Below are 15,706 nucleotides of genomic sequence, written 5' to 3'. Positions count from 1 at the left end.
ATTCATAATTTAGACTGAATGAATGAAAATAATTCACTCATTCCAAATTAGAGATAGTCTACAAATGTGTCAGGTGGTAAAATGGTTTATATTTATCAACAGGAGGACTTAATAAAAAAACATTGAAACGAGATGCAATGGTAAGGAATAAATGTCTTTAGATTAACCTGTAAAGTGTATTTTCACGGACGAACATTTCACGAACGAATTTAGCAAGTGGAGGCTAAAACGAAAAAATATCTTGTTATCAAATTCTAATTATCCGAGTATTTCGTAAATTCAATTAGAATTCTTTTAATATATAAATTGGAAATTATGTCCTCTACCTTTTTCAATAACTCAGTGAGTAGGAAATCTAATACTGGGGAATGGGTGGTTCTAGTAAAATCCCGAAATGAAATTTAGTTTTTTACAGAAGCGAAGCTAATATTCAAGAAATTAAGGAATTTTTAAGCACTAAACACTTTTATGGTTTATTATTTTTTTAAAAGATAGGGTATGATATAATGCATGTTCGCTCAAGGTATTTCATTGCGAATATGTGCACTATTTCATGCATTAGGTGAAATAAGAACGCATAAAAAAAACCGTGATGTAAATCCGGAAGCTTCACGAGTTTGTAATTTAAAGAGTCTACCTTAAAATGGATGCAATTGTTACATTTTAGGATAAACCAAAAATTTAAATTCTAGCATAGTGTCCATGGCATTCGTTTATATGATAGCCAATATTTGGGTCTAAATAAACAATACAAAATTATTATTTCTTTCATGAACTTCATTTACATCTTATAAGTTTTTTCGCTTTAAATTATTTCGAGAAATTTTTTCATGCTATTGTGGTAATATATTATTCACATTATTTAGCATCACAGCATGAGAAGAATATAGCAATTTAAAGCACGAAAAAGGAAAATTAATATTTTTTTTCCGTAGAAATGAGCCTGAGAATTTCAAATATTGGATATAACTGATGTGCTGACCGTTAGATTAAAATATCAATTTTCGGCACCACATGATTTCCTTGCACGGCCTGTTAAATTTTACACACTTTTTGCTGCACTTTATTTAAAATTATTTCCTCCAATTATTCTAGCTTAGCTAACCGATCCTTTAAAGCAAGTTGAAAATGACATAAAAAAAGTGCAAATTTTGAAAATTAAATACAAAGAATATAAATGGCAGAAGAAAGCAAGCTCTCGTCGACATAATGTAAACCAACCTGACTTGTCTCAGGGGACTTTCAAATCGAAGTCAGTACACGGTGAAACAAACGCACAGAATGCTGGCGAAATTCCTTCTATTTGAAATATTATTGAAGTATGCCGAAGGACTCGAGTTCGAATTCCGGAGAAGGCATAGATGTTTGTAAATATATAGTGTTGGCTCGGCATGGCGTCACTGTACACATGTGGCCAGCTGAAAGTCCTCTCGTGTGGTTTGGTGGAATGGGAGAGGGGTGGGAGACCCTTAGACCCGTCCCCCCGGAGTGCTCACCATCAAAATAAGGGGTGGAACTGAGCTAAATCACACTATCACGGTATTGAGCTCATGTCTGTTGCCAACGACAGGTGTATCTTGCGCTCTTTGCCACGAGGAATTTCGCGGGCTTGGGCTGATTTTACTGTCAGACAAGTCAGCATAAGTAACAACAGCAAAACAATATTAGTGAAGTATGAAACATAAAGCTGCTATTTGAGAATTAGATTGTGCTCTTATTTATACTCGAAATTTTTATTCTGAGTGTGCTTTGCATACGATTTTTTTTATTTTGCGGAAAAAGTATTTGTTTTACAATTAATCGTTTTCGCACTTAAATATTTAATAAATGATTACTAATGTAATACTATTAAATTATGTTTTCATTTTAAATTTCTATGGTAATAATTTCCATAAATAAATTCATAGATTGAACAGTTATTATCATTCAAAAAAGGAGAGTAGCGCTTTCCGCTTCTCCGTAGCCGTCACCCTCCTAAATATTGACCACATCCTTGGCTGCTTGGTTTTTAGTGAATGGCGAAATAACCTCTCACCTAGCAGAGTGTCCGAAATGCAAGCAAGCTAAGGCATTAGTAGAAGTGCAGCAAGTTGTTATTAAAAAGTAATGTTAATTAGGATATTTCAGTGCTTCCGAAGATGGTTTCGAATTCTCTCATAGTGCAAAAGAATTCGATAACATCTTTATTGGATTAAGTGTTTTTAACTGTTTCAGAGTAAGTTGCTTCTTTTAGACGTTATTTTGTGCTTTTCAAGGAAGGAGGTTTTTCAAAATTGTCCATTTTGTTTCTAGCATTATTAGTTTGTTAAAAATTGAGGGACTTGATGAAATTTGGTTTTCAGGAATTTAGGGCAACCATCGGTTCTTGAAAGTAAGGCAGATAATTTGCATTGCATAAGAAAACTTCATATTTAAATACTTTTAAATGCTCATTTCTGTAATAGTATGGGTTACAAAAAGTTACAATGAGAGTTTTCAATTTAATTGTCCATTACATGCGATTTTTTTAATACCTTCCATGTCATAAAATGAACGCATAAGGAAATTAATGCTGGCAACTTAACTATAATTCTTGCAAAGAATTATGTTTTCAAATCAATCAATATAGTGCTCTGACAGGTTTTCAGATGTTGCTAGCGGTTTTAGATGGCATTTACAGATGAATTTCAAAGCCTGTCACTACGCTTGTAAAGTTTATCGACGGTTTACATAGTTTCTACTTAATGTTTTTCGTGGCGTTGGTGTGCTATTAATGCTTTTCTTCTCTTAGTTCAAATTCTTTGTTACATATCTCCGTAACTTTTTTTTCGTACAGAGTCAAACTTCTTATAATTTTATTTTTTCCGTAACGAGTATAAATCTTTCTCAAATCTAAGTATTGGGACCGGGAGACAGCATTTAAAGTTCAGTTTCGTTATATGTCGAAAATTGATTTTTTTTTTAATTGACATTACGAAAGCAGGAATATTTTCGTTATATAAGACACTTCTGTAATCGGAAATGTATGACTAAGAACCAACGATTGCGAAAGTATAAGACGGGTAAGGACTTTAAAGCCAGGTAAGGGGTTAGTTATATATATATATATATGTGAGTAGCAGGAGTGCAACAACTCAACACAACGAACGGCATTGCAGTGAGACGAGAGATGGACGAGGGAAGCGAAAGAGAACAGTCATGTTTTCGACTAAGACGTATTAATAGATGGCGAAACGGTTAACTTCTCAATTATAACTCTTTTTTCATTTGTAAATACTCATCACTGTATCTCCATCAATAACTAAATAAATACTTAGTCACCTAAATGTGCGTCATCAGCTTAGAAATCCCCTAGACGCCGAGTTTACATATATATATGTGTGTCTGTGTATGCATATCCACCTTAAAAGCAATAACAACACTGGACGAGTTTATTTTCTACGAATATTTACTTAAAAGGCTCTCGAAAAAAAAAAACTTGTATAGAACCTCAGATAGACTTCAGAGATATTTATTGCTTTCGTTTAACAAATTCGACACCCTAGTAAAATAGAAAGTATAACCACGTAAAAGAAATTCTTTTTAAAAATTTCATGAGCAAGTGATCCAATCCAGTAAATGCACCGCTATGTCTTGAATAAGCAAGTCTTTTCTTTAGTAAGTTTTTCTAATACTCGACTTGGGAATTAGTTTTCGAGAAGAAAATACATTGATGGCCATCACAGTTACTGCAGTATGAAGGAAACGTGCAGAAAACTTGAAATATGAATCAGAGATAAAACATATTGCGATAAAAAATTATAACTATTTCACAGCATGCACGCATTACAGGCAAGAGTAATGACACATGCAGAATTGAAAAGGCAGTATTGAAATTTTGCTTTTTCATTTGGAAACCGAGTTTACTCCTTTTCACAATTTAGTGATTTATTTATTTATTATGACGAAGTTATGTTACTTCTCTTTTAAGAAGAAAAGTTCATTGCAACATGCATCAAAATTCACAATTCGATCGTGGAAGAGTCGTAATCTACTGGACTGCGGTTTATCGTACCACGAAATTGTTGCTGGTATTAATCACGATCCAATCTAACTTGTGAGAAATTTCAGTCGTTAGGCGAAAAACAGTGGCATGTAAGATTAAAATTTCTCCAACTCATCAGTCTTGTCCTCACTGATGGCAGAAATCGTACAGCCACATTACGAGACGTAGAACATTACGTGTCATGCCTAGCATGAACTACACTGGTGTGTTCAAGGCCGCACAAGGATGCATTACTGGTATCATGTCGATTTTTCTGATAAATGTCACTTTTCGTGACAGCATCGTGATGGTCATATCTATATTTGGTGGCAACAAAGGGGGAATAATGTCGAAAGTTCACATTCTTCCTCGTCGTACCGAGCCAACAACTTGATTGATGAAATGGAGTGTCATACCCATCCCGTTCAACTCTACTTCGCATACCTTGTATTTTCACCAGCTGATGTGCCGTTACTGAGGTTTTAAAGCCTATGATTACGTCATAGCTTCAGCCGCCTCACTTTTTGAAAGAAAATCTTTCTTATTCCATGTAAACGCAGTTGTTGCAAAATACTTCAGGCTTTGCTTATGAAAAGAAATCGAGTTATTCAAAAATTTTATTTTATCATCCTAGACTGAAAATGGAGATTAATAAAGAAAAAAAATCTATGCTCTTGAAGGTAGGAAAATAGTTTCTTCTAATCAGATTTACATCATAATGTCAGATTTCTTTTGTTACCATCCGATTTATCCGATAACGTACTGTTTTTCAATTAATTAAAATTTTTGAATTGTTTAAAATCCCGATCTCTTATTTTCTTAAAATAACAGTAGCAATAATTACAGAATAAATATTTTATATAAAAATCTATCAGATGAATAGCAGCAAGATAGACAATATAATCAATAAAACTTCTAACATTTTGTAACTTAATGCCAGAAATTCCAAAAACAAATTATTTGAAAAGTTATTTTTCGATGTATGCGAAAGAGAAAATAGGAACGTATATGATAGTTAACTTGACATTTAAAGAAGAATTTTTGCAAAAAAAAATTAGAAATAAGAAAAATTCATTCTTTATTTAATTTTTAAACAATGGTTGTCGATTGCTGCATTCTCATCACCTATAGGTAGTTATGCATCATTAAAAAAATTCTTCAAAAATGGTTAAAATTTAATCTCAAAGTTTAATCCAAACAAATACGTAAATCAAGCTGAATATAATGTGGTAATATTAAAAAATTCATCTTAATTTAATTCAAATGTTTCTTTCCATTCAATTATTGTTTATTTGAATTTTAACTAACAGGACAAGTCGCTCAGAACTTCATTATTTTTGTGCAGGTATAGTTCTACCACACGAACTATACAGCACCATCCAATTTTGATGTAAAATAGCTGGGGGGAAAGGATCAGAGGAAGTCTTTGCCTTCTTCCCTAATCACCAAATCTTTGAAGAGAGCTTTCGACTCGCCAGTATTTTAGGTGTCTTGACAGGCATTGTGCATTTACACACATTCATAACTTTTCCGAGAATTCAATTAGGACTCCTTTACACTACAGCCAGCATCACTAAGTATTAGTACCGATCAGGATGGCTGAATTCTAACCGATACGAATTGGCGAGACAGCAGAAGTTCACCTTTGGTCGTACTGTTATAGTCGCACCATAATAACTATACTCCACCCCAGGTTTGAAGGAAACGCCCCGAGGTACAGTCCGAATGTCTCCCAACCGTCTTCCTTTAACATAAAACCACTCGAAAAGACTTTCGGCTAACTAGTAATTTAAATGCGTGGAGACACTATACACATACAACCATCTATACTTTTCTGGGTTCCGAGCCCAGGCTTATCCGTATGGAAACGAGCGTCGCTAACCATTATAACGATTAGAGCGGCTCTACATTTTATCGTCAGTTTTCTACTGCCCTGCCACTTGGATACGAGAGTCAGCTCTGCCTCTTTAATTTTTGGAAGTTTTGTTGTTAAACTAATTGACCTTAGATAATACTAACTAATATTAGAAAGAAATAATTAATTAATGGAAATAATGAATAGTCCATAACTTAAAATTTTTTAGACGTTAAATCTGTATATCAAGATAGCATAGCAATCTATTTTTAATCTTACGATTATTATAACTTTCAGTATCTTGAAATTTTAATGATAAACTTTCCAGGGAGTGTGCAGTTTTCAAATTCCACTTAAAAAATTGAGACATCAATTGTAAATTATCTAAGTAAGAATTACATCGTCTGTTATCAGAAACGAGCTGATATTTATGCAAACCAACGCCTGTAAAACCATTTATTTTTCGAAGTAACCAATAAAGCAGAAAACGCAGTACTACAGGGTTATTTCATTCTCCAACAGCGAAGAGCGTTCGCAGATTTTTTACTTCACATTTTTATTCTGGATACTTTCTAAATTTATATGAAAAAAGTTCATATCTAACAATCATATAACTGCAAATAATAGTAAATTTCATCAAATAAAATGTTACTTATTCAGTTTTCAAAAATAAAAGTAATAAATTCCGCGGTGTTTCTTAATGCAGGGATCCTCAGACCTTTAAATTTTGTACCACGTAAACAAAAGTCTGTTTACCATCATAAAATCATTTTCAGATTATATGCATCCTGGTTGGAATGTTTTTAATAACCGAAACAATTTATTTATGTTATTAAATTATACTCATGGGCGAAAATATTACATTACAATAAAATATAAATATTTTAATCATAAATATTAGGCAATAATACATAAAAGAAACTACCGAGATTTATTATTGAGGATGACTAATACGAAGAAGGAACCTGTTTCATGGAAACTAATTTCGACGTACAGGGTTTTGATCTTCATCAATTTCAAGCATAAGTCACGTTGAAACTGCAGCCGTGTGCTAAACTTTATTTAACTGAAAACACGGCTTAAAATACAGTTTCAGAAAGATATGATGCTCTGAAACACATGAAAAATTAACGTTTTGTCAGAAACATGCAAGTATTCATCTCTTCTTTTTAACCCAAATTTGTGTCATTTAAATTTTGAACAGGCATTTGGATCATCTGTTAAAAATTGTACCGACAAACGTAATGCCTGGTACCCTTAGTGATATATGTATTACTGTTTGAATAAACTTAAGTGCAAAATACAGTGTGGCCTAAAAGAAGCATTAATAAAAATCATAAATACAATGAATAAGATATAAAACTTTTCCTGCATGAAATTGCTTTATCTCATAACCACGTTGCTTCATGTGTACGAGCTGGCATACAGAAAACTTTGCCCGAATCAATTATTTCCGAAAAAGATTCTATAATTTATTAAAAATGCTCAGAAATTATACACTAAGTGACTGCAGAATTAATTTTTTATAATTTATTATTTTGTTAATAGTTAATTTTTTAAAACCTCTACATTGGATGTTGAGCAATTTTATTATCCTCATTTGAGAACAAGATTTCAGTTCTGAGGCGTGTAAATAATATAATATTTCAGTATTTAAGAATGAAAGTTATAAAATGAAAACATAAAAGAAACAAATATTATTAAAACATTTTTCTTTTGTAAAGATCATGCAAGATTTAGAGTTTACAGGATCGGCATTTAAACTAAAGAATCTAAAAACAGAAAACTAAATATAAAAAAAATTAAAAAGTATGTGTAAAAGCTTGTTTAATAAAACTTCAAAAATTCATTAAGAATTTTAGCATTGCTTGCTCAGGATATTTTTTTGCTTTAATATAAGATAGTTTGAAAAATATGCGAGATTCTTTAAATGGTTTTTGCCTGTTCACAAAATGAGTTCAAGGAATTAAAACGCAATAGAAAATTTAAATAAACATAGGAAGCTAAAGCAAGATTATGAATCTACGTTAGCCGTAGATGAGCAAAGTTTGCCTTTAAAGAAATACTCTGTCTTCGCTCTCTATAGTAGTAAGTCTATCTTTTCATTTGCAGAAAAGACGAGTAAAATCAGGAAACATTATTAGAAATCAATTGCTTTTAATCTTGATAAAATAAAATATCGGAAGACGTTTTCGTCTCACTAAATTTTACTAACATTTGAATAAGTTACATTCTTTATAAAGGTAATCTACATTTATCTTTACAAAATTGGAAATTGCGTACAAAATATTTAGAAAATAAGTAGAGTAATCAGTCTTACCTAGCAATCTTAGGACTTCATGCCGTTGGATATAGAGATTGAAGAACCCATTTCCGACATGGAGAATTTCAGCAAAGATGAGAAAACACAGAAAAATCCTGCCGCTACGGTTTGAATATGATTCAATTCTTCTTTCCATTATGTAGGCCATTCTTAAAACCCAATCTCAGGCACAGCTGTGTGAAAAAGAGAAGCTGTTCCCTTTAGACTCAATCAGAAACTTTTGAAAGTTCACTTTAGCAGCATTTTGCAGATAGATTTCTTCTGGTCGGAAGTTTGATTGCGGAATATGGAACATCGGCCTGGATTCAGAAGGAAATGTTCAGCCTGTGTATGTGATAAAGTTTGTCAGAATGCAAAAGTGAAGAAGCATTTACAACATCACGCTGAAAATTAGACGTTATGCAGTTTATTTAGTTATTTTATCGAATTAGGCACTCTCATTCATTACAATGAGTTTGCCATAATTTTTTTTTTTTAGATTTTAATTAATTGTCTGCCATTTAGTTCAATAATCATCTCTTGTTTTAAATTGGAAGTTGTAATTTAAAGATGCAAATCCCTAATAGTGTTTTACATCATCTATGCTACGCCATAATTGATTAATTTATGAGGTAATATTTTTTTAAACTTATATTTAAAAAATAGCTAACCACTTAAGGAAAGTATACTAGAAAATTGAAGAAATTCAGTCATAATACAATCCAGAAGAAGAGCAGTATTTGTAATACATTATACATTAAGGTAACAAAATATGTCTACCCAATAAATATTTTCGAGGAAAATAATTAAGAAGAGTTTTCAAATTCTGACCGATTTCGTCTTTTTAAAAATCAACACTTTTTACAATCTTCATGTTAAACATTTTGCTGATAAGCAATATTTATCATCTAATTGCAGTTCTAGGATCAGAATGTACTTCAGAATGGAATCAATAATATTTAAAGGACCATATTTAAAGAAGTGAATGTTACGCGATATAAATGATAAATCATACACGAAGATGCCGTTTCTACGATGTAGAATTTTCGAAAGGTTCCATAAAATGTCATCACAAATTTCTTTTTTAGAGAATACAAAACTGTCACCACAGCTCGGGTTATATCGCAAACATTTAACAGTCTGTAGGAGAATTCACGGATGTCGCTGCTGTACTTAAAGAGCTTGTTTTGTGATCGTCTGACTACTGTGCTAGTCACGAGGAAAATGACGAAATGAGAACTGGGGAATCGTGCGCAATGTAAAGAAGGGGCGTGGGGTGAAGCAGGTGCGCGTGGGTTGATCGGGATATATAAGAGGGAATGGCGTCCAACTCGGTGATTGGTTGGCTGAGTTGAGCGAAGTTTGAAGAGAACTTCTGGAGCAATTTGTCCACGTGACACCAGGAAAAGGAATTTGATATTGAAATATAGTTTCTTAGTAACTCAAAATTAAATTGTGTTACATACACATATATGTATAATTATACATATTTAAATTAATTACTGTTTAAATTCTACTTGTACCTTGTACTTTGTTAGATTTAATCATGACAAAGCACTCGAGGGTTATATGCCTAAAGAAGAGGGATGCCTTCATGGAGGACTATCTAAAAAAAAATGTTTCATATACAAATTACACAAGGAGAAAACCACGAAAACGCCCATACAGCCAGCCTGTTCGCCGGGATTCGAGCACCGAAAAGAACTATAAGTCTTCAGCGACTTTAATGCTCGGCCACTGGCAGACTGGTAATTTTGGAAGGTGGAAAAATATAATAAAATTGAAACTTTAAGCAACTGCCCTTTAGTTATCGCAACATGTTGCGTATTTAAAATTCGTTTGAATGACTAAATTAATCTTCATAACTTGTTTTTAATTTAACTTCGTGTTTATATCCTTTTAATATATATATTTCTTACACACATCGCGCAAATATTTGCATATATATATGTATATATACTAGAAAGCCCGGCTGTCATACGAAATGACCGCTCTTCTATATATTATAAATTGTAATTAAAATGATTTGTGCAAAGTGTCTGCTAATTCAAACTGCATTACCCAGGGAAGGCAGCGAGGACGCCCCTTTGCTTACTGCCCCACGGGGATTCCCCCTTCTACTTGCTTAATTGCTTAAAGCAGTGAGCAATGAAGGAAACCACTGGCGGTACATTTCTTAAAAGCCACCGCTAGCTCAATAAATAAAGGTGATTTAAATAATAAAATGTTAATTCACATATCAAAGATCTCTTTGTATACAACATTTCTTGTGTAGATCTTTCCATCATTTTTAAGCTCGCTTACAGAGGACGATCAACTATTTTTAATATTACGCCTGTTCTTTCACGAACTCTTGAACAGACAACATAAAGTTGACCGTGTCCAAATGCAGGCTCAGGTAAAAAAGTGCCAACACGCTTAAGCGTTTGGCCCTGAGACTTATTAATGGTCATAGCAAAGGCAAGTTTTACAGGAAATTGTCTACTTCTCAATTGAAACGGCAACCCATGCCGTGGCAACTTCACCCAATTGGCTAGTACAGTTACTCAAGAAACCAATAAACTATATAATAAGCAAAACAATAAACTCGGCGACAAACAGACACTTAAGCTGCATATAATAAAGATATTTATTTATTTCATTTTATCTGTTTTTTCATCGTTGCAGTTTTTTTTTTTCAGAAGAGGAAGAGTGACAGGAAGAGGAAATTTCATTTTCACAGGTAAGGCGCTACTTGAAATCTACTCTGCTAACTCGTGCATTAGCAGAACCACTAATTGAAAAAAAAATAGCTATTTATTAAAATGGGAACAATTTCTTTTATTATGGACCGTCACATTTTGCTTTGACATTTTTAGTTTTTGAATTAAATTTAATAAAATTCTGTACCATATCGAGTTTGCTCTTTTTACGTATGTGCATAAATTACATTGCACTCTCATGAATGACGGGCCACTTAAGGAACGTAAGAAGGATTTTATATCCGTCTCATACATCATGATAGAATAAGAAATTGTGTCCTTAACTCGAGGTGCATACCAGCTGTATTAGCGAAATGAACTCATGACAGGAACAGAAAGATACTCATTGCGACATGATTATCGATTCCCATCGATATGATCATTCTGGATTTTAGGTTATTCTGTTCACATGTTTCCAGATATTGCAAAACGCGATGAATGAAATAGCTATAATATTTTAATTCCGATATGATAACTTGCAGAAATAGACATCTATAGATTGTCGATAGTTCTACCATATCATCAAGTTAAAATGATAAGTCTAGTTAGAAACGTAAGCTGCATACTTTCGACTGGTTTCGAAGAGGGATTCTAGTTTTTTACCATTCTTCAAGAGATTTTTATGCTAGGATTTCAGAAACTAGATATTAGCACGTAAGCTGAAGATAATCACGAGGAGTATTCCCCTTCAAACATAGCGATATATAGTGCGTCTCCAATGGACAGAGGAATGATGGAAGAATATTTTGCTGAATGATGAGTCATGCTATTTGCTGTAGAGATTTGTTAAATATATTTGGATAAGGCAATAAACAGAAGAGTTCTTACATAATTCTTACATGAATATATTACTTCCTCTGAAATCTCAATGTGCGAGCCTGATTTTCTTAACTTAGCCTTGGCTTTCTTGACTTAATCCTTTGTCTTCACACCCTCAACCAAGAATGCCGAGGTCTGTGAAGCCTGAGAAATAAACATTCAAATAAATCTGTATATCGTAAAGATAGTTAGTTGTGGTCATTCTACCCAGGAGATGCTCTTTATGTAGCTGTTGCATTATTTGGCTTTCGTAGTTATGAGCTTGAGGTATCGACTGTTTCATTTCTGAGGAGCACGTACGGTGTAAACAAAGCTATTACGAATAAGTATCATCACAGCACATATTTCTGCCTTTATATTTTTTGGTAAAGATTAAAACAGCAATTTCGGATTTTTTTATGTACAATATATACGTTTTACGTTTACTGCAAGTTGACAGGTTTATTTCAGGTGTTAAGCTAGATTATAGAGGGTCAACTTGAAAGTAGTTTTTTTCTTTATATAAAAAATTAAAACTTATTTCGGTTCCGCAACAAAATAAAATTTTAGCTTTTTAATGCAGAAATTAATACGAAACAGTTTTAACATAAGAAAAAAAAATAAATATTTTATTTTAAGTACATAAATGTCATTTCATTGCTTTGCTTATTCGTTTAATTAGTTTCATGCACTAAGTAAGCGAGTTCTTAAAAAGAGCGATATAATACGATATTTAAAATTTTATTCTATTTACCCGCATTTGCCGGTTATATGACGCACCCCATTTTTATGCATAGTGTTGAAGGATAAAACTTTTATTGCTGATCATTAAAATGAATTTACTGTGTTTTAAATATAAAGTAATACAAATACAAAGTAATACTTTCTGAAAATACCCAATCTATCTGGGAAAGAACACCTTTCAGTCTCCTTCGTCAAACTCCAGACACTCAATTCCAGAACTAAATGAAGAATCACTTGAAACTTCTACTAAATCAGCTTCTGAGTCCTCATACAACAAATTGTACTCTGTACAATCCAGTGCATTAATAATGCTACACATCTTAAGTGTGTAGCATTACTAATGCTACACATCTTAAATGATTTAACCCACACTCACAAACGACGTATCGGCCTATAAGAAGCACTCTGTTTGTCAGACCGTTTTTCAAAGAAAAAAGCGTGTCTTATACTCCGGCAAATAAGGTACTTAACATTATATGTCGTTTCGTTTATACAAATTTATTAATTCGAAAGTATAAAGAGAGCTTTTGTACGCCATATTTTGATAAATAATAGAGTATCGATACTAATTTGTACTTAGTAAAAAACAATAACACAAAAGAATCAATCAGTGGTAATAATTCTTTAATTAAATTAATTCTTATTGTTAGGCTCTCGAGCAGTATCCATGCTATATTCGGATTCAAATTTCGTAATTTTTTCCTTTTCAGTGCCCCACTCAGTTTCCACCCCATCGTGCAATTAACGCGCTTTTATTGTTTAGTGAGAAGCGCTTCACTTCAATTCCCGAGAAATGCTGAAAATTATAATAGCTGGGAAAATAATTTTACCGAAGGACTTTTCTCCTTCGTGATAACAATTAAGAAATAGAGAATGAGGAAGAAATTTTCAGAATGAAAGTTGGGTGGATTGTTCTAGTGACGAAGCCTTCGATCATCATTATTAATTTCTAGATTTGCGTCTGGCAAATTATTGCTTTTTCCCCTCGATCCAAGATTCTTACGGATATTCTCAATAAGGACGATAAAGTTCAGCTTCTCTTTAAAGGTATTGTTCCATCATCTCGGGGAAAAGATAAACATTTCCTGATTCTTATTAATTCAGTGATAAATATTAGCAACATAAAAATCGATTGCCTTAAATAATGTCTGAGAAAGTTTGTGCATACTTTTGTACAAAACCTAGAACATTTTGCTACGCTTCACGAATTAATTTATCCTGAAAAATAACATAAGTAAGACATTCCTTCGTGATAACACATTTTTTAAGAAACCTGTATCAGTAAAAGCTGCTAAGCCGAGGGAAAAAAGCGAACCAGTTTTTTTTTTAAATTTATCTTTAGAAAAATTATTTTAAAAGAGATGCATGCAAAAAACTTTTAGCTAAAGAGCGTTAGCAATAGGTTTAAATACGAAACTGTAGGAATTTTCATTTTCAAACCACAATCTTTTTAACAACATATCCACAGAACATTATAATGTCACGGATGAAGCGTTTAAAAGCTTCGCTGCTAATACTTCCAGTATCGATTAATCTTGTGATCATGCTTGACAAGTTCGAAATATTGGGCAAGAAGTTAAATAGGATTAGTCTACATTAAATCAGTGGCTATATTTTGCGATCTGTAAGGAACTTCAAAAGTTAAATGAAGTCCTCATTTTCAAAATTTCTTTCCTGTATTGCTCAAATTTGAGATCTACGTCTGAATCCTAAATAAGTTTTAGGAGATTATAAAATTTCTGTTGTCATTCCCTTCTTTCCATCAATTATCTATAAAGTTGCACATATTTTGCGGAAATTTAACTTTCGGGTCGTTTATTCTCTCATCAACAAAATTCCGAGTTCCATACTCAAGGACCCCATTCCGGATATGAATTCCTGGGGTATTTATAGGATTCCTTGCCAGTGTGGTTTAATTTACATTGGCCAAACTAAGAGAGCCTTAAAAATTCGCGTCAAGGAGCATGAGGCATATGTTAGAAAAAAGGAAACACAGATGTCTTCTGTTGCCCAACATTGTTGGTCCGAAAATCACACTTTCAATTTTTCTGCTGCCAAAATTATTCAAAAAACATCTTCCATTGGAGAACTGAAAATTCTAGAGGCATTTCACATTAAAAAAATCTTTCTGTTGTAGTTAATGATCCTAATTCCAATCCATTTTTGCCTTCGGCCTTTAAAGAAAGTATGTTTTAGTTCTGGTTTCCTCAACAGATGGCGTCACTAGCGTATTTACTGTCCAGGTTTTCTTATCTTATCTGATCATTATATCCTATCTCGTTCATTTGCGCTTTTGCAGCTGACGATGGTGGTTCGGTAAAACCATCGAATCTAGTCCTGTGAAAATTTGAAAATATAACGCTGATTTTTGTTGTTTGACTTCTGAATTAGTATTTGTTCGGCGTGTTATTGTGTCTTAATTCCTTATAGCTAATATTTTCGATTCCCCCCCGATCGTTTGCTAGCGTCCAGTGTCAAAAACAGAAAGAATCAATGACAGCTAAAAGTTTTTTTTATAAGCATAACCAAGTAGTCATATGTGATAGACTTCTATTTATGACTAATGCTTACCACATGATTTAAAATTTAATATAAATATGTATTACATTACATTCTGAACAAAACTGGTCTCCGTTAAAATTATCAGATTTACATCATCAAAAGTTTGGCATACAGGTAAAAATAACTTTCTTAGGTCTTTTTTATGTACTCCGAGAACTTTAAAAACCAAAATTTGACTTTACTAATTAACAATGCTAGTTGACCATACAATATTTTACTCTCGATCGTGACACACATTTTAATTCATTTTATAATCCATCCAGTTTGAAATTAAACCAAATTGAAAACCGCTCGGGATTTGTATTTGATCGTAACCAATGTAAGCGTTTTGATGATGTCATTGATCTGAAACTGGAAAATTTGATAAGTAAAACAAATTTAAAATTTAAAATTTTATGTCAATTTTTCATGCATAAAAATAATTCAGGAAAAATATCAGTGGATTAGTATTGGAGTTTCGAGAAGCTACATAGAATTCTAAATAAAATCATAATTTATTTTTGTAGCTAAACCCTGTTCGTCATTGCAATATATTTCTTTGCTTGAAACATCTATTCATCTCTATAGTTAATAACAATTCTTACTCGTTGAAATTGATTTTGGTATATGTATTCAATATTTGTTTGCTTATATTGCTTATACTGCAGGTATCAGAGCAGTAAATCATTCTAAAATTCTAACTTAGATCAATGTGCTTAAAC

General features: G+C 32.6%; 1 protein-coding gene across 2 annotated transcripts in view; it reads right to left on the bottom strand.

The window, feature by feature from the left end:
* The window catches only part of LOC118183588 (inactive tyrosine-protein kinase RYK-like), a 664,551-nt gene extending 655,186 nt beyond the window's left edge, over positions 1-9,365 (bottom strand). For both annotated transcript variants that reach the window (XM_085815585.1, XM_085815586.1), the window contains exon 1: positions 8,179-9,365. In XM_085815585.1, the coding sequence (XP_085671711.1) occupies positions 8,179-8,329 (151 nt within the window). In that variant the 5' untranslated portion in view covers positions 8,330-9,365. The remainder of the gene's footprint in view (positions 1-8,178) is intronic.
* Between the last annotated feature and the right edge of the window lie 6,341 nt (positions 9,366-15,706).

The sequence above is a fragment of the Stegodyphus dumicola genome, chromosome 4, assembly GCF_044657685.1.
Source record: "Stegodyphus dumicola isolate Sdum_Otavi_A_Nest chromosome 4, ASM4465768v1".
In the NCBI taxonomy this organism is placed as follows: Eukaryota; Metazoa; Arthropoda; class Arachnida; order Araneae; family Eresidae; genus Stegodyphus; species Stegodyphus dumicola.
The sequence above is the reverse complement of the archived record's forward strand: the minus strand, read 5'-3'. Positions and strand labels throughout refer to the sequence as shown.